The sequence below is a fragment of the Patella vulgata genome, chromosome 1 (assembly GCF_932274485.2).
Source record: "Patella vulgata chromosome 1, xgPatVulg1.2, whole genome shotgun sequence".
Taxonomy (NCBI): Eukaryota; Metazoa; Mollusca; class Gastropoda; family Patellidae; genus Patella; species Patella vulgata.
In genome coordinates, this window is record NC_065879.2 from 90,077,157 (window position 1) to 90,098,079 (window position 20,923).

The window sequence follows — 20,923 nt, forward strand, 5'->3', positions numbered from 1 at the left end:
TATTTTATAGAAGAGAGAGAGAGAGAGGGGAAGGGGGAGAGAGAGAGAGAGAGAGAGATTCGTATATGCATCGGCCTGTACTGTAGCCTATTCTGTCTGGTCGAAATGTTTACTAACCCCCCCCCCCCCAGCAGCTCTATAAAAAATCTTCCATCAGAGATTCCGTACTATGTTTTCTTTAAGCGTTGAAATGGAAAATCGAGACTACGTTTCTTATCGTAGCAAGAGCACTTGACAATCGAGACGAATTACTCTATTGTCGAAACTTCAAATATTCATAACTTCGCCCAAAATAAAGTAAGTCGACTGAAATTTGTAATATATCCCCTTTTTCATTACTCCAATTTTGAACTATATGCACCTTTAATAATTCTGGGATTTCATTTCTAAATAATTTGTACCTCCTCTGAAGAATACACCTGACCCAGGGGTGATAAACATGCAGCCCATGGCCCAGATCTGGCCCGCCATGGCTTTAATTGTGTCCCGTGGAACAAACTGACGAGTCGATAATTCTTAGAAACTAGCAGTGGAAATCATTAAAACTTTGCGTATTCATAAGTTTCTAAATGTTAACAATGTTTATGTGGTTGCTTCTAAAATAATTGGGTGTAAAATGTTAAAAATAATGGCTAATTTGGTCCATTTCATTGTATTGCATTATAATATGTAACGATTTTAGTCAAGAAAAAAATCAATAAAGTTCTCTATAACTTGATATTTTTGTATATCTCCGGTCCACGTGATGTAAAATTTTAGTCCATGTGGACCTTGAATCGAAATGAGTTTGACAAGCCTGCCCTAACCTCTCTTTAAACCAATATTAGAACTGTATTGTGTATGACGATATATATGAGTGTATTATATACAATAATGTATGTTTTATTGTATCAATGTGTTTTGTATTATCAATGGATTGTTATGAATGAGTGAATATAGTCTATAGTTCGATCTCTAGGTTCAACTGTCTATACGTCTTACTAATAGAAATATAACATATACAATTGGATCTACGTTGTTCCACTTTCTATCAGTCATATACGTAAAATGACTGGGATAATAAAGACAGGTATACGCCATACAGTGTGCTCTGAGGGAAATTTTGCCAAGGGATCTTTTATTGTTCTGCATTAATGAAGACGTTTATACGCCATAGAGAGTGCTCTGAGAGAAATTTTGCGCTACGGCCTACTCTTATTTCGAATTCCAATTGCCAAGGGATTTTTTACGTGCATCCCGCCCCCCGCCCCTCCCCCAAAAGAAAAAAATGTGCAATTCACAATTCAGTAAAACGTTTTTCTTTCTTTCTGCATTGATTAAAAACGATGAAAATCAACAACTTTTATCTTCTATTTCTAGTCTTGGTTTTGATGAAATGGATTAATAAATCTAAGAAAAACACTTCGCTGTTCTCAATATTCATCAGAATTTCTCCTCATTTGAACAATCTAAGGATATTCTCATAAAAACGCAGACCATGTATTGAGGGAGGTGGTGGGGGCCCTTAGAATATCCAGTCCTGTTATCCCAATCCCCACCAAGCATTCCAGATCTACATATCTATATTGAAACTATGGGTGTTTGGTTGTCTAGTGGTTTAACGCGTGCGTGTGAAATCACAAGGTCTGTCAGTGAGTCAAGTGGCGTGGTATCGATTCCCCCCTCGTAATGATTACAAAAGACAGAAATGAAGACAAAATGCTTTATTGATACTAACTATAAATATTCCTGAGTTAAAATAGATTTTAAAAACAATACGGTGAGCTTGGACAAACATTTAAAAGGCTTCTAAAACCATACCTACTCTGTTCAAAATAATGTTAGGCCCACCTCCCTTAAAATATGCCTCATGCCCAATGGGTCGAAAATAAAGATGGCCAGAAAATTCCAGTGAGAATTGGGAATATGGTGAGTTAATGTGGCCAATCATGGCAACAGTTTCTGAACGGTGAGATCTATTTGATAAGGCCAGCTTCAAGTTTGGTCAAAGGTCACGAGATGTAAACAGGGCTAGCGCTTATCCCAACCCTAACCCTAACCGTGGACCTAGCCGTAACGCTTACCCGGACCCTCGCCTACAATCTCTCGCCAACAATCAAGTGCCCTAACCCTATTTACATCTCAGCAACCTTGACAAAAATTGAGTCGGCCTTAACAAATAGATCTAGCTGTTTCTGAACTTAATCAGAAAATTGAAAGCGACTGTGAGTGAAGAGAATTTAAATTATTCCAAATGTTCCATATTATTTTTGTTTTGTCCAGTTAAACATTGCCTTGCATTGATCTGTTATCATAGTAATCTGAAAAATACAAAACAATATCTGATGACGTACACAACAAAATCTGATGACGTAAAATACACAACAAAATCTGATGGCGAAAAAACAATATCATCCGATGACGTCAATTAAATACAATTAATAGCTGATGAGTAAATATAAACAACAATATCTGATGACGTAAAATAAATACATTATCTGTTGACGTAAATATAAACAACGTTATCTGATGACGTAAATTTATAACAGTATATTTTGGTTACATCCAAAACACGGAATGGAATAGAATGCGGCTTCGCGTCTCACCAGAAGAATACAATGGTCATTTTTTTCTCCCATCAGAACGACTAGGTGCTAACCCAGACAGACAAGAACTGAACCTGTTTAACTTCCATTCAGAACAAATCTATTTTTACAATTTGAAATTGATTACTGGTAATTATTAACTTACCTATTACCGAAGGAGAACGTATATCGCGACTGTACAAACTGTCACTTCTATGATAGTCTGGATAATCACCTCTACCTTTAGAATATCCCTTTTTCTTGACGTCATAATGGCCACTGTAAAATGATAGAAAATGTGTCTTAAAAGTTTAAAACAAAAACCAAGATTACATTACAAATTGAAATCTTCAAAATGATAAGCTGAGTGGACTCACGTAGTTTTGTTGTAGAATTGCTATTGTTTTCGACACCTGCTTTCTATAGTTCCGGAGGTAAAATCAAAATCGCCCCGCTAATTTCCGGCATATGTAAATTTATACTTAAGCTTCATACAGTTGTAGCATTATTTCACATACAATTTAAAGGAGCTAAATCGCTAATATTTGGGACCTAGAAATTGACCCAAATGGGTCGCAACGCATATAATAATGTAATCTGATTGTATATAAACTGATTTACATTCAATTGTTTCCGTTTTGACTCTAATTTCAAATCAGTTATGTCCAGCAAAATACGGCAGGAGTCTCAACCAAATAGCAAATTTCTAGCGTCTGGTTATTCCAATCTATTGCGCATGCTCTCCAGATAAGATATGGCGTCACCATTTGACATGAGGTGTGGAATATGTCTAGCCTCGTTCTTTCTGGTCACTTGTTACAAATGACGCCGAAACGATTCGTGTACCAATGGTAAAATGCTTCTTTTGTCTTAAAGATTGGATATCAGAAGCCTACCTTTTCCCGGTAAGATCACAACATCAATGTTGACTTGAATTGACAAATAGTTCGTGTTTTCAACGTGTAAGACTTTGGATGATATTGAGTTAGAGACTTAGCTACTTTAAAGGCTCAATACCACTCTTGTTGTAACTGAATAATATGTCCCAATCTTTATTCTGGTCAACAAATTGTACTATTTTAGAATATTTCAATTAATTGATGATACATCTAGTACTTAGATAGAGATATTATTTATTTTCTGGAGCTTTCAAGCCAGCAAGAGTGTTATTGTCCCTTTAAGTTTGCCTGAAATCAATTTGATATCCCCCAAAATACGAAATCTGTTGATTTATTAGTCCCAGTTGTATCTATAGACTGATCATGGAGAATATATACCGGGGACATGGAGGTGGCCTTTTCCATACAACGGCCTTCTCCTTTCTCGAATTCCAACTGTCAAGAGTTCTTTTACGTTCATATCAATGCATACAGGAGACCCCAGTTTTTAGCCTCAATCGAAGCACTAGACATCGTTCCATTCAAGGCCCTATTCCAGAGGAACTTTCTCCGCCAACACAGAGATCATAGTTAGCGAGTCAGCTCCTTAAACGCTGCGCCACAGCGAGATATAGTCATAGGTCATAGGTCAATAGTGTTAACGTTAATATACTTACTAATCTTGAGACGTGGGATAAACATTGGACGGTTTTCTGAAACAGAGTATAAAACCAAGTTAAATGTGGCACAAACAATTTCAAAACATTTTTGGGAGGGGGTTTAACGTCCTACTTTTCTGCTCCGACTGGCCTAATGGAGACCTCACGACTAGAGGAAGATGATGGTGTGTTTTAAACACCATTGAGCAAAACCGAGTATTTTGACGGATGCGAGAGAGAGAGAGAGAGAGAGAGAGAGGGGGTCTTTCGCAGTGGGAGGAAACCGGAGGACACGGAGAAAACCCACGAGGTTGGACAGGCGACCCTACTCCTTGTCACGTACAACCGGGGATTCGAAACCACGCCAGTTGACTCAATGACAGGCTTTATGATACAGCGCGCACGTGCTAACCATTCGGCCATCCAACGCCCCCTGTCGGATGCGTAAGACTATAGTACATGTAAGAAATGAAATGAAAGTAGGGAATCACGGTGGCTAAGTGGGTAAGACGCTGGCTCGCTAGCCTGGAGGTCTGATGTTCGATCCCTGCATTGGCCGAGAAAGTTCATCCAGATTTTCCGGCGTGGTGTCCCCCTTGTCAGTGATGCAGGACGGAGGGCCTGATAAGGACAGATGTCTAGTCATTCGGATGAGACGAACAACCGAGGTCCCGTGTACACATTGGCGTGTACGTAAAAGATCCCTTGACAGTTGAAATTCGATATAAGAGTAGGCCGTAGTGCCGCTGCCCGGGCAAAATTTCCCTCATAGCACATTGTATGGCGTTTGCCCGTCTAGAGACTCGCCCTAGACTTCAGCCTACCACGACCGTAAGTAAATCTCGTAGAGAAAATGAGCCGAGACAATTGACAGAGCACTATCAGTTTTGGCCATTTTGGCTGTGTATAATATTTCAATAGGTTATGTCTTACCTGGGACCACAGCAGTAACCAAGCAACATTTTCTTTATACAAAAATAGAAGGCCACCAATACTGCCAGGAACAGAACAATGCCTATCACGGTAACTATGGCAATGTTGGCTGGTTCGTCGAAAAATCTTGTCTCTGAAGCTACAGTTCCTGCCTGCTGATCATTCTGATTAGTAGGTTGAGTCGTGTCGCCTAGGAAACGAACTGTGACGATATCGGAAGTAGATCTGGGTGGTGTCCCTTTATCTCTGGCCTGTATTGTCAAGAGGGCAGCACTGTCTAACAATGAGTCTGGGAATTTCTTAATATACTGTATCTCTCCCGATTCTGTAAAAGGAAGTTCATTTATTTTAAAGCAGTAACATGGCATTGTCTTATGTGTCGTCCGATTGTCACCATTCATTTATGTCTCGGACGGTTAGCCGCCATTGTCTGTGGTCTAATCAGATTGCTGGTCAACATTGCCTTATGTCTAGCCTGACTGCTAGCCATCATTGACTCACGACAGCTAACCACCATTGTCCTACGTCTAGTCAAATTGCTAGCCACCATTGTCCTTCGTCTAGTCCAATTGCTAGCCACCATTGTCCTACGTCTAGTCCAATTGCTAACCACCATTGTCCTACGTCTAGTCAAATTGCCACCATTGTCTTACGTCTAGTCAGATGCTAGCCACCACTGGCGATCGAACCCTTTACTTGCAGTTAGCTGGTTGTTACCCACCATTGTCTTACGTCTAGTCAAATTGCTCACCACCATTGTCTTACGTCATTTCCGATTGCTAGCCAGCACGGTTAGATCTATTTGATAAGGCCAACTTCAAGTTTGGTCAAAGGTCACGAGATGTAAAAAGGGCTAGGGCTAATCCAAACCCTGACCCTAAACCTGGACCTAGCCCTAATGCTTACTCTAATCTACAATCTCGGCAACAATCACGTGCCCTAACCTTATTTACATCTCAGCGACCTTGGCGAAAATTAAGCTGGCCTTAACAAATAGATTTAGCCAGCCAGCAGTGGTGATCGAACCCTTTACTTTCAAAGTTAACTGGCGTACGAAGGTACCCGCCCCCGATTTACGAGCAGGTTAAGCTTGTAGGTGCTACTTACCTATCCTCGGTTACCCAGTGTACTCATTCCGTTCTACTCCACTATACCCTGGGTTAATATATTGGGGGGGGGACACGTTTTCAAGTTATCCGCCCTTGATGATTGTGCTATTTTTATCGACCAATCCCATAAATTTTTATTTGAAAGGGAAGTTGGCAAAAGTAAGTAACTATCATCGGACAATGTTAGGAGTTGGCCTATTCTAAATGCGTAATTATTAACAACCAATTATATATTATGTTAATGAGAATCAAATTGCCAAGTATAAGTTCAATAATAATAAACATAACAGAATGGCATATTTCAGACAAAGAACGAATAGTAATAATAATAACAAAAGTCAAACATATAGATGTTATACAAATTAGAAATCAACAACACAACTACAGATTTTGATAATACAATTAAATATAAATAAATTATAAATATATACATTATTTACTTAAATCATTCAGTAAATTGACATGAATATGGTTAATTGGTTATCTACCCTTATAAAAACGAAGACGAAACGATTGGTTTGTAAACTGTTTTCTGATTGGTTCGTAGACTGTAGCTACATTCTAGGCCAGGGCAGATAATTTAAAATCGTGGAAACCCTATGGATTAACCCAGGGTATAGTGGAGTAGAACGGAATGAGACAACTGGGTAACCGAGGATGCTACTTACCAAGCAGTACAATATAATCTGAGGTTGTGGCTGGGTTCATAGCCGTTAAAATATACTCTATTTCACCATTCAGACCACTATCAGCATCAGTAGCTTGTACAGTACCAACAGCGCCTGGTCAAACAAAAATAAAACAGAGTATAGATGTCAAATGGCCCTGTTTCTCGAAATCTTAACTAAAGATAAAATCCAAATTTTGATTGGCTAAGCACTAAAATCAATCTAATATTACCCAATCAAATTACTAAAATTTGGATTTTATCCCCCCAAAACTTTCAATTCATTGTTGGATGACTTTTAACCATTTAAAACCTTGAATCAGAACGGACAAACTGTCCTTTAATTAGAAATGAAATGTAATGGAGTTTTATTGTCGTGCTGTTCTGCGACAAATCTGTTAATAAAAATTGGAATACGCCACGAAGAGTGCTGTCCGGACTCTGCTTATGAAGACTGGAATATGCCACGAAGAAAGGGAACTTTTGACCGGACAGTGTCGTTAATTTGGTTAGTTGTGTTGGTTGATTATTTCCGTTTTGAAACTTCAACAATCCTTAAACTGTCGGGTCAATAATTAACTTGAATTTATATTTATTGTATATTTCCTGAGGTGTCTGGGTGGTTTGTCATGTCGGTTTGGTTTTTCGTGCAGTGGGGCGTTAGATTTATTATTTGTTTGGACAGAGCTCACCAAATATTCCTACGCCGTAAAACAAGAGCCAAAGCTATTTTTAGTCTTTCTCTCCCTTTTCCTCCCCCCCCCCCCTTTTGCATGGCGACTTTTTGGTGTAGTATCGAAGAAAAGGGTTTTGAAAAAAAAACATTTTCTTCCAAGATTTGGTGAATATTCATGATTTTGAGGTGGAAGAGTGTATACAAGAGTTAAGAGGTTGATTAGGTTGAAATGTAGGGCCGAAAATTGCATGTTTACTTGTCTCTACTTGTATCTCAAGTTTTTCATGAAAAACCTCATACCTGCTTTTGGGCAAGAGGTTGCCACATGTTGCTCCAACAGTGGTAGAAAGCGTTCTACCCATCGAAAATTTGGTAAAAAGTTAGAGCCAGTCTAAGAGACGAGAATTAACATTAAAGTCAATGGGGAAATCATTAGTGACAAGAGAGGGTTATTGTTCCTGGCTTAGAGAAGGAAACTTACCTATAGGTGATGCTGGTGTAAGGTCTATTATTTGTGTCGCTGTGATGACGGGAGAGTTATCGTTCCTGTCTGTAACTGTGACTTGTATCTGAGCCGTACCAACTTGTCCTGCGCTATCTCTTGCCTCGATATCAATCGTCAGACTACTCGGCATAGCGTTACCATCAATATCATAGTTAACAGAAAACGTCAGTCTATCGGCTGTCGGGGACGTAAACCGGAAACGCTGACTGTCAGGGCTCGATTTAATGGATATGGTTACAGCGCCGCCTTCCGGATCTTTTACGTTTAGATTCAAGTCACATGTTGAATCCAATGCCTACAAAAAAGAGACCTTTATAGCTGATTTGGTGGCATTCGAGAGAAAGGATTTAAAAGAAAAAAATAGGGTTACTTCCGAACCAATAAGTACAATGTCTGATCTTCAATTAAATCAGACCCAGTAGACTGTAGACGGGAAAAACTAACTCCAAATGGTTCCTGTAAGTCCCCTTTGCCCTCACCTTCCCTTCGCCCGCAAATCTCGTCTATCCGTTCACCTGATTCGCCGTTTAAGCCCCCTCCTCTTTACCCTGTAAGCCCCAACTCCTTCGCCATGTACGTCCATTCGCTTGGTCCTATTCCCCACCACCCCACTCAGTCTAATAAGTCTGCAAACCCCACCTCCTTATTCACCCAGTAAGACCGAAGCCAATCATTCTCCCTGTAAACACCTAATTCACCAAGTAAGTCTCTTCCCTTGTGTCCCTCCTTTGCCGCGTAAGCCCCTCCCCCTGTACCCGTTAAGCCCTGCCTCCCTTGCCGTGTAAGCCCCTCCCCTCAAAACTTACCGGTGACTCCTGTAGAATACAGGTGTACATTTGTTGAGCAAACTCTGGTTTTTCATTAACGTCATCGATATTAACAGTTAAGATGTCCGGACCTAACGACTCGAGATATTGATCTGTAATAAAACAATCTATCTCATACTTCTTTATACCTTCATAATCCAAACGATTTTTACCGTCACTTCCGGTTGATACCAGTATTCTACTTCCTGTAACAGAAACCATAGTTAACATAAATACTAAACGATTCTCGATGTCACCTTCGGTTGATAATACTATTCTACTTCCTGTACCAGAAACCATAGTTAACATAAATACTAAACGATTCTTGATGTCACTTCCGGTTGATAGTACTATTCTACGTCCTGTAACAGAAACCATAGTTAACATAAATACTAAACGATTCTTGAAGTCACTTCCGGTTGATAGTACTATTCTACTTCCTGTAATGGATACCATTAGTAAATTATATATATATATATATATAAATAAACTAAAGATAGCTAAATATCTTTAGCGCCGCGGAGCAGTAATTGTTACTGGAATTCAGGCGCTTTATAAATTCATTATATTATTATTATTATTAGCTAACTATTCAGTTTGTTTCATCTGGCTTGTTATTCCCAGGAACAATATTAGACGTTGAGGGTACGAACAGCAATTCTGGGCTATGTGAACATGCTAAAGTCGATTTGTAGCATTTGTAGATTTCTCCAGTTTCCTTCTACAGCTACAGACACCTGCGAATTATGTATTAACCTGGTTTGTATCGGCTGGACGGTACCCCCTCTCTCTCTCTCTTTCTCTCTCTCTCTCTCTCTCTCACACACACACACAGACACATATGATGAGTAAAGCTAATCAAGTCTCACCTATGATATCAAACACCGGTAACTGTGTATTAGGTGTAACATTACAGGTTGGTATAAACGGGGCTGTTTGATCCGGATCCAGGTACAGTAGAGTCAGTAATTCTGTTCCTGGTGCTGTGTTCTCGGGTATTCGACTTTCCGCTGGTAGGTTGGTGATCTCTGGACGAACATTCAAATCTACACACATAAAATACACGGATCACATAAAATACATGGATCACATCACATACAATACACGGATCCCATAAAATGCATATATCAATACAATACATGGATCACATCACATACAATGCATGGATCACATACAATACATGGGTCACACCACATACAATGCATGTGTCAATACAATACATGGATCACATCACATACAATACATGGATCACATACAATACATGGATCACATACAATGCATGGATCACAAACAATACATGGATCACATCACATACAATGAATGCATGGATCATATGACATAAAATACATGGATCATATGACATAAAATACATGGATCACATACAATACATGGATCACATTACATACAACACATACAATACATGGATCACATACAATACATGGATCACATACAATACATGGATCACACCACATACAATGCATGGAATCACATACAATACATGGATCACACCACATACAATGCATGGATCACATACAATACATGGATCATATGACATATGACATGCATGGATCACATACAATACATGGATCACATAAGAGTAGGCAACATTTCCCTGATAACACACTGCATTTCAGACGTTTCGTCCATGTGTATATTAAACATACATTGTGCAAGATTGCAAGACTTTATTGAGGCTTCAGATGTTATAGAAATTATTAATTAGACCTTTTTTTACATGACAAGCTAGCTCAAAATGAACTCTGTAGACCATCGGATGGCTTGGATACAGCTTAGAGTTAAACAGTCGTCCATTTAAAATTAAATCAAGATATTGCCGATCAAGCTAACGTTTACCCTTAGTCATTGACGCCACTATCGGAAACTAAGCGAGGGTACCATAGCCACTGAGATTGTTACTTGATAATCGAGAATATGTGGGTGGAATTATCGTCTGTCAATCAAACGATCGGCAATTCTCGTAGACGGTGCGGACACAGTTGATGCCTATTTCTAGTCCAAACTTCCAACAGTGACAACTCCGTTCAGAATAAAGTAATTTGATTCAAATTTTCAATATTTTCTTTTTTTATCATCCATTTTTGAATTATTATAGCAAGAATGGCCAACTCTTTATTAAACTCTTAACTAATGTATGTTTAATTAATTTAGTAAACTTACCGGAAATTTCTAAAATAATATCTAACTGTGTTGATTTATCACCATCACTAACAACCAGACTCAAGTTGACAGGGGATTCCCCTACTGCTACAAAATCAACCTTTGCCCGTATCTCGTTCGTAGCTGAAACAAAGATTACAATATCAGTTAAATCCCGGAATCTCTAACAGGAATATCAGTCCAAAAATAGCTCAATTGAACAATTTCATTCGGGCGGGCGATTATTTTGAGGAACTTTTAGGGTTGTTTAACCCGTGAAAAATATTTACATGAGCTTGTAATGAATATATCTAGAGGTGGGGATATACTTTCCTGGGTTTATAGTGAATATATCTATTGGTGGGGTTATAGAGAATATATCTAGTGGTGGTGTTATTCTTACTTGGGTTTATAGTGAATATATCTAGAGGAGGGGCTATGCTTACCTGGGTTTATAGTGAATATATCTAGAGGTGGGTTTATAGTGAATATATCTAGAGGTGGGTTTATACTAACCCGGGTTTATAGTGAATATATCTAGAGGTGGAGGTATACTTACCTGGGTTTATAGTGAATATATCTAGGTGTGGGTTTATAGTGAATATATATAGATGGGGTTCTAGTGTATCTAGTGGTGGGGTTATACTTACCTGAGTTTATAGTGAATATATATAGAGGAGATGTAATACTTGCCTGGGTTTATAGTGAATATATCTAGAGGTGGGGGTATACTTACCTGGGTTTATAGTGAATATATCTAGAGGTGGGGTTACACCATATGAATATGTTATAGGATCAACATCGGGATCACTGGCTGTTACTGTATATAACAAATCACCCTTCATTACTCCGTCTGCTGTCACTGGTATATTGACTGTAAAACAATACCATATGTATACATACACAAATATACGACATACATATACACATTACACACAAATACACAAACATATTACACACAAATACACAACATACATATACACCGTACACACAAATCAAACGCATGAAAAAAAGATTTAGAAACATAAATAAAGGCGTTTCAACTATTTGTAGGTAAAACAAATTCCTATTTAGTGTAAATTAGTAAGTAAAATAAGTAAAAGGCACCATTCTGTCCGGACCAGTAACCATTGTCATTAAGCCAGTGGTTGACGCCGCGTGATGTGGCGTCACATGCTGAAAGCAGTCATCTTTTAAAGAGATGTCTGGTCGTTCGCATGGGACGAAAAACCGAAGTCTCGTGTATACATTGGCTTGCACGTTAAAGATCACTTGGAAGTTGGAATTCGATATAAGAGTAGGTCATAGTGCCGCTGCCCGGGCGTCTTCATTAGCCAAGTCGGAGCAGAACAGTAGGACGTTAAACCCCATTTGATTTCATTTTGAAGTAAGGATAAAAATGGCAACTTACTCATAGGAGCATCCGTAATAACTGGGGCATCATTGTCTATAACATTCACTACTACTATTGCACTACGTAAATTATTATTGACATCAGCACACTCTATAGTGACGTCATATCTCTGATATACGTCAAAGTTTAACTTGTTTGAACTTGAGGCATCGAAGAAGAAATACCAACCTGCAAAAGAAAAGATTAAAGTGTAAAAATTGGCAAACATCGAAATCTTTCGAAACTAGGCTTTTTACCACGAGGGGGGCTGAGATATTGGTGTGTGTCAAACCTTGATGGCAGAACAGGCAGAAGCCCATATCAATTCAGAATTTTAAATTTATACTCAGGCATTTGTTGTAATGAAAAATGGTACAGAACGCGTAAGAGTGGATGGGCTGTGAATAAGAAACGGTTAAAGTGATAGTACTGATAGTCTGTCTATACTTGACAAACGAATCAAGCGATATTTCAAAAAGACAAAAAACAAATTGTATATGACCGTAAGGTCACTATTTTAGCATACTCCCCGCAATGTTTCGTTTGATTATACCTAATCCTACTCAACACTGCGTAATGAAAGCAAATTTCTGTTCCAAATTATGATTGGTCAATAGTCCGATTAACAACCAATACCTAACTGTGTAACAATATTATTCTGGTTTAAACAGAGTTTCAAATATGTTAACATAACGTTACGTCATGATTCACGAAATTTATTACGCCCAATTAACCAGTGCATAGCAGAATATTGCAGAAACACTAATTGTGTGACAAACGAGGCTATCAACATGGCTACAATGTAAACAATAATGTTTGAAGACGAACAATACTTCCAATACCTTAAATCACTGTCCAAAGTTTTAGGGAAGACCCCAGATTAAACGAAAGTGCAAATCTAACTTCGGCCTGACGAATAATAATAATGTTATTAATATGTACATTTATATAGCACACGTACTCCGTGCACAGAAGAATGTCCACTGCGCATACAATTAAATTAATTTAATTAATCTTGATAAGTCTTGATGTAAAACAAGAAAGGGTTTGAGATGATTTAATGATCTCTGGAAGATTGTTACGCCGTTTAGGCGCATTCACTGAGCACGATCCGTATCCAAATGATATTAATTTCCACCTGATGAATGTGATGAATGTGTGTTCGGTCGGAGGTTACTCGAGGGAATTTGTATGTGCATAAAGTTAGATAAGTATATTTGAGCTAAGCCATTCACACACTGATACGTCAGAGACAGACTTTTGAAGATGATTGGCAGCCAATAGATTGATTTCAGAACAGGAGTAATATGAGAGTGTTTGGTGATCTGGTAAGAATTCGAGCTGCAGTATTTTCTACAAGTTGATGTATTTTAATATTGGCACTAGATGTTCCTACTAACAAGCTGTTACAGTAGTCAATCCTTGAGAATACCAAAAAACATATAAGTGTAGCCGCTGCTTCCTGGCTAATAAAGTGTTTATATGGCCAATTTTCACTAATGTAACTGTCCATGCTCAAATTGGACCCCAAGAGGACACCTAACCTCTTCATAGTGTCTCATGGTACAAATATTGCATCTCGTACAACCACATCATTTGAACTTGTATTTTTCAGATGTGTATTTGGACCACATAAAATACATTCTGATTTACTTAATTTAATTAAATATAATTTCAACATATTTCTTGTCATTCTATCTTTAATGTCATGTGTACACAATTTGATGTCAGAATAATTAGGGAATGAAACAGTTTTTGAAAGGGAATAACTTGCGATCAGTTGTGTATCATCTGCATAAGAATGCCGTCCTAGAAACCACGCTTATCGATTAGTTGTCCCAATTTCTTAGTATACATTACATAAAGGACAGGCCCAAGGACTGATCCTTGTGGAACTCCCGAATCATCTGTACCGGCCCTACACAGGGTTGCTGGTAGGCGGTTGCATGGGACATTATCAGGCCTAATAATCCAGTCAATGGATGATTTTATTGGAAAAATGATGTCAAAAATGAAGTCATTTTCTTCAAGTTCGACCATCAAATTTAATATGAAAGAAATCCGTGCCAGTCATTTTGTCAAAACCAAATATTAGTATTATAAGTCATCAACTTCCATTATAAATATAATTGTCCTCAGCCCCCCGCAGTGGGTGAGATATATCATCATGATATTTATATGTTTTAGCATATAGCAAAAACTACGTCTCAAAATAAATTCCTCATAGCCTGAAATGGTTGTCGGAAAATTTTAATAGTCATATATATTGAAGTAGTAGACATGATCATTCATAAAAAAATAATTTAAAAAAATAAAAAATCAATAGACAATTTATGGGAAATATTTGAATTTAAGGAATTTTTTTTATAAAAAAAAATGACCGGTTTTTAACACTAAAATCGCCATAGCTGGTTCTCCGTAACTTCAAGGTTGGTGACCCTCATATTTCATGTGGGGTATAATTACCCAATGACCAAATCTGCAAAGTTTGGTCAAAATCGCCCGACACCGCTTGTGCCGGTTTTTCAAAATTTTGCATGATTCTCTCGCGAACTCATTCTTAACAATAATTTGTGTGTGTGTGTGTGTGTGTGTGTGAGAGAGAGAGAGAGAGAGAGAGAGAGAGAGGGGGGGGGGTGTTATGGGTGTTTGAAGTCTCTATTGTACCATTGGTAAGATAATAAACAAAATCTCGATTATTTAATTTATCGTTAGCTTATTAAAAGACAAATAGGGTTTAACGATCACTCAACACAATCTAGGTCATTTCGGGACTAACATATGGTTTAATTTTATTTCAATAATTCGCTTGCATGTAGGACTCTTTAGACCCGGAGAAAACCCACGAAGGATAGACGTACAACCGGGGAATCGATACCACGCCAGTTGACTCAATGGCAGACCTTATGATACAACGCACACGCGCTAACCATTCGGCCATCCACCCCACCTCGGAACTGTAGAGTGGCGTTAACTTTGCTACGAACTCTGCTATGTAGAGCGTTTACAGGAATTGTAAATGGACGGACGGACATGGGAGGGGACATAAAAAAAATTATACGTAAGCGACGCCAATGTTCGAAAAAAGAAGGGATCACACAATTTGATTGTTAGCCTACTTACTGACGTCTAAACCGGAAGTTGTAAAAGCCTTGGTAAACGGATGATCAGTGAAGATAGGAGAAGATGGCGTCACATCCGTTCCAACTCCCTTGATGTAACAGTTGACCACCGTGCCAGGCGGGTTCACCGCTACAGATGCTATGTTGTAGTTACTAGCTTGACGTTCTATTAGATTTACTGTTCCAGGGGTTAACACTATATCAGTCAGCTGTAATAGATATAACATGATATATAACTAGAGGTTAACACTATACTAGTCACCAGTCACCAGCCAGAACATGATATATACTACTAGAGGTTAACACTATACCAGTCACCAGTCAGAACATGATATATACTACTAGAGGTTAACACTATACCAGTCACCAGTCAGATATAACATGATATATACTACAAGTACTAGAGGTTAACAGTATACCAGTCATATATAACATGATATAACATACTTCAATTATTTTATGACTAATTCTCTCGCTCTACCCCCTACCCCCTCTCTCCTTCTCTCTCCTCTCTCCCTCCCATCTCCTTCCTCTATCTCTCTCCCTAAGTCTCTCTCTCTCTCCTCCCGCTCCTCTTTCTCTCCCTCCCTCCCCCCCCCTCTCTCTCACACTCTCTCTCTCCCCGTACCGGTATCTCTCGTAATGTGTATAATCCACTTCACGAATATTGTGCCCGGACAACAGTATTTCCATTAACTCTTCATCAAATATTCCAACTGTCGAGGATTCTTTCACGTGCACACCATTATGTACACGGGTGGAAATAGAACGAAAATATAAAATACCTGTGAATCTATTCTACCAAGAAAGGTAGCCGCTGTTAACCAGAATAGAATCATCTTTTAACGTATATTATATTATATTTAACGATAAACGCTGCATCTTGTCTATACCTGCTTCAAGTTTCCTGAAAAGAAATGAAATGAAATGAAATAATGGGGTTTTACGTCCTACTGTTCTGTTCCTAAACTGGGCTAATGAAGACGATTATGCGCCATACAGTAGGCTATGGGGGAAATTTTGCCCGGGCAGCGCCGCTACGGATTCCAACTGCCAATGGATCTTTTACGTGCACGCCAATGTGTACAAGGAACTTAGGTTTATCGTCCCATCCGAACGACTAGACAGCTGTCCTTGTCAGGCCCTACGTCAGATATCATGTCGTGTTATGTTATTGTACGGAGACGTTTATTACAAGAATCAAAACCTCGAGTCAATGTCACCATTTTGCCAATCTGATTAAAACACAGATCCTATTTCGTTTCGTTTTTTTATAGTTCAAAATTTCATTTTACTTATCTTTACTACACTAGGATCTGGAAGAGTTGTTATATTACCGGCGTTCTGGTGGAAGTGAGGGATAAGCCAATGAAACAGTTTGTTACGACGAATTCTTGGCATTCCATGCACGGAACTATGGGTATAATACCACTAGAAACGCCAACGCTGATTGATTAATCAATGTCTGACGCCATAGGTTCAAAAGCCGTTCGTACGACCCCTGACACGACCCTCGAGTACAACTTGTCAGATCATCATGTAGTGTGGCCATCGAAAGTATAAAAAAAACGAAACGAAATATAGATCTGTATTTTAATTAGATTGCCATTTTGCCAAGTCAGAATTAGTTTTCAAGCCATAAAACTCTAAGCAGGGGGGGTGGGGGGGAGCCGATATTTCCCTTGGGCTCAGGCCCGTAACTAGCCCCCCCCCCCCCCATGAAAAAATTGCCGACCATAAAAACAATAGATCAATAGATATACATGGTCCGTCAATTTTACAGCACCCCTGAGAACACTTCCCGCCCCATCCCCACCCCCGTTGCTCTGAGCTAGTTACAGCCCTGCTTGGGTTTGGGATGAAGTCAGATATTTCGGACTAAACTTAGTGACTAAGTCTTGGGAGGGAGCCTGATATTTCGGACTAACTAGTTTAACATACAAAATGAGGTTTTACGATCTACTGTTTTCTTGCAATCGGTCTGATGAAGACGGGCATACGCCATGCAATGTGCTGTACTACAAGTTTTTTTATATACCATCCAAACGACTAGACGTCGTTTCTTGTCATGCTGTCCGTCCTTCACCAATGGGAAACCAGGCTGGAAAATCCTGAGGAACTGTACCGATCAACACCGCGATCGAACCTTGGGTACAGAGCAAGCACCTTATTCACCGAGCCACCGTGGCTGTCTGAAAAATGTCTGTTAATGAAGTCTAAACTTACCTTAAAACACAGTCCAGAATACAGAATATCTGTGAGCGAAGTCTAAACTTACTTTAAAACACAGTCGAGAATCCAGAATATTATATCTGTGAGCGAAGTCTAAACTTACCTTAAAACACAGTCCAGAATCCAGAATATCTATGAATGAAGTCTAAAACCTACCTTAAAACACAGTCCAAAATCTAGAATATCACTGAGTGAAGTCTAAAACCTCTACCTTAAAACAGTCCAAAATCCAGAATACCTACTTTAAAACACAGTCCAAAATCCTGAATACCTATGAGTGAAGTCTAAAACCTACCTTAAAACACAGTCCAGAATCCAGAATATATTTATTGCAAATTAAAAACAAAATCCCGAACTCGGAATATATTTTACTCCAGAGTTAAACAGAATATATTTACTCCACTCTAAAGTTAAAACATTGTTTAGAATATATTTACTCTATAAAGTTTAAACATAGTTTAGAACATATTTACTCTAAAGTTAAACCAAAGTTTAGAATATTTACTCTAAAATAGTTAAGAATATTTACAGATTCCAAAATACATTTACTCTAAAGTTAAACAAAATCCCGAACTGAGAATATATTTTACTCTAAAAGTAAAAACGCCGTTATAAAAATATTTGGCTACGTATCAACTACATAAATGAATTGAATGAATGAACGAGGTACTTCAAAACCATTGAACCCAATGTTGACATTTGTTTTGTTAATTTGAAAGCGATATTAATATTGAGGCGTCTGACGATTGTATGGTAAACTACAAAGAGAAACTTTGGGATAATAAAACGTGTCAATCATTGTTAGATAGTAATAACGATATAAAAGGGGCAGAGCTAGTTGGGATAGTTTAAGGGGGGCTATTATACTGTAGTAATTTTACAAGTATATCAGTTAAAAGCTCTGATTGAGAGAGAGAGAGAGGGGGGGGGGGTGATAGACATGAAATGAATTGAAGTGGAACATCATACTGTTCTGCTCCTATACTGAGCGAATAAAGACGGGCGTACACCTTACAGCGTTCTATGAGGGACATTTGGACCGGGCATTGGCACTATGGCCTACTCTGATATCGAATTCTAACCGTCAGAGGATCTTTTACGCGCATGTCAATGTATACACGGGACCTCGGTTAATCGTCCCATCCAAACGACTCGACAGCTGTCTTTATCAGGTCCTTCGTCCTGCATCACTAACAAGGGATTGCGTGTGTGAGAGAGAGAGAGAGAGAGAGAGAGAGTGGGTGGTGGGTGGTATCCTACTGTTTTGCATTAATCGGGTCTAAATAATGACGGGCATACTCCATGCGGTGTTCGATGAAAGATATTTTGCGCACACTTTGTATCGAATTCCAAGTTCTTTTATGAGCACGTCAATGTGTACGCGGGATTTGTTTTTTTTTTGTCCCATCGGCACAACTATACGTTGTTTCTTGCCAGGCCCTCCGTCCTATTCTACTAAACGGCTGTGGTGGTGCTTATTTGGATTTGTTCAAGTTAAGATGATTGCCCCTTAGTGGTAAGGTCTAAATATTAAAGCCGTCTGCAGGTTTCATCAAGGTCACGAGATTTAAACACGGTTAGGGCACGCGATTTTTGGCGAGATTATAGGTAAGGGCTAGGGTTAGGGTTAGGTGTAAGATTTTGATGGATCTCTTCAAAATTTGGTAGGAATTATCCTTAGATGATATAAGATAAAAATTTGTTAAAATAATCTGGCTAACTCCATCGGGACAGTTTTATTGCCGAGGAGCACATTAAAACATGGAGAGAAATGAAATGAAAATGAAATGAAAATGAAATGTTGTTTAACGTCCTACGCTTCTGCACCTAAACTGGGCTAATTGAAGGCGGGCATACGCCATACAGTGTGCTATGAGGGAAATTTTGCCCGGGCAGCGGCGCTACAGCCTACTCTTATATCGAATTCCAACTGCCAAGGGATCTTTTACGTGCACGCCAATGTGTACACGGGACCTCGGTTTTTCATCCCATCCGAACGACTAGGCAGCTGTCCTTGTAAGGCCCTCCGTTCTGCATCACTGACAAGGGGAAACCACGCCGGAAAATCGAGATGAACTTTCTCGGCCAATGCAGGGATCGAACACCCGACCCCCAGGCTAGCGAGCCAGCACCTTACCCACCTAGCCACCGTGATCCCCTAAAACATGGAGAGATAGAGAAATGGGGTTTAACGTCCACTCGACACAAACTAGGTCATTTCGGGACTAACATATGGTTCAATTTTATTTCAATAATTCACATGCGCGTAGGGGTCTTTAGCAGTGGGAGGAAACTGGAGGGCTCGGAGAAAACCCACGAAGTTGGACAGGCGACCCTACTCCTTGTCACGTACAACCGGGGATTCGAAACCCCGCCAGTTGACTCAATGACAGACTTTATGATACAGAACGCACACGCTGACCATTCAGCCATCCAACCCCCCACATTAAAACGTATTTGACTTCATCTCTGAAGGCGCTTGAAGTATTTTCTCCTTAACTGCTTGGACATTCGAGCATAACGACTCGCAAAAATGAAATTGAGTTTAACAACTTACTATTCTGCTCCAGGGGGGTTGGATGGCTGAATGGTTAGCGTGCGCGCGCTGTATCATAAAGTCTGTCATTGAGTCAACTGGCGTGGTTTCCAATCCCCGGTTGTACGTGGCAGGGAGTAGGGTCGCCTGTCCAACCTCGTGGGTTTTCTCCGGGTCCTCCGGTTTCCTCCCACTGCTAAAGACCCCTACGCGCAAGCGAATTAATTAAATAAAATTAAACCATATGTTAGTCCCGAAATTACCTAGTTTGTGTCGAGTGGACGTTAAACCCCATTTCTCTCTCTCTGTTCTGCTCCAACCGGATTAATGAAGACGGAAAGCCGCCATGACAGTGTGCTATGGGCGACACTATGCCGGGACAGTGGCACTATGGCCTATTCTTATTTCGAAGTCCAACTGCCATGCACGTGGTTTTTCGCCCCGTTTATTAAAACACGATGTATAAGTTAAAACTTACCAGCACCAGTCTGGTTAATGTTGTCAGAATAATGGAGGGGGGGGGGGTAACCCATCTTCAATAGAAGGCTTAATCTCGCTTAAACTACGTACGTGAAACTCGCAGCTTCGTTGCTTCAGGAACATGGTAACCAGGAAAATGGCGTTTAGGAATTTAATGAAATGGGGTTTAACGTCCTACTGTTCTGCACCGAAATGAAATGGGATTT

At 39.3% G+C, this 20,923-nt stretch overlaps 1 protein-coding gene across 3 annotated transcripts; it reads right to left on the reverse strand.

Moving 5' to 3' along the window:
* Nucleotides 1-1,688: 1,688 nt before the first annotated feature.
* LOC126810331 (protocadherin gamma-A4) lies at nucleotides 1,689-18,177 on the reverse strand. 3 transcript variants are annotated; one of them, XM_050535333.2, is made up of 14 exons: nucleotides 17,997-18,177; nucleotides 16,255-16,376; nucleotides 15,471-15,678; nucleotides 12,366-12,536; nucleotides 11,691-11,828; nucleotides 10,976-11,098; nucleotides 9,667-9,843; nucleotides 8,798-9,003; nucleotides 7,968-8,286; nucleotides 6,812-6,925; nucleotides 5,035-5,359; nucleotides 4,120-4,155; nucleotides 2,731-2,843; nucleotides 1,689-2,300 (listed from the first exon to the last, which is right to left on the reverse strand). In XM_050535333.2, exons 2-14 carry the CDS (start codon nucleotides 16,306-16,308, stop codon nucleotides 2,263-2,265), a joined length of 2,022 nt encoding a protein of 673 aa, XP_050391290.1. In that variant the 5' UTR covers nucleotides 16,309-16,376; nucleotides 17,997-18,177; the 3' UTR covers nucleotides 1,689-2,262. The 3 variants fall into 3 exon arrangements, with proteins under 3 accessions (XP_050391290.1, XP_050391297.1, XP_050391329.1); XM_050535340.2 differs by lacking the exon at nucleotides 17,997-18,177 and adding an exon at nucleotides 17,805-17,823; XM_050535372.2 differs by lacking the exons at nucleotides 11,691-11,828; nucleotides 12,366-12,536; nucleotides 15,471-15,678; nucleotides 16,255-16,376; nucleotides 17,997-18,177 and adding an exon at nucleotides 11,401-11,428.
* Nucleotides 18,178-20,923: the final 2,746 nt, after the last annotated feature.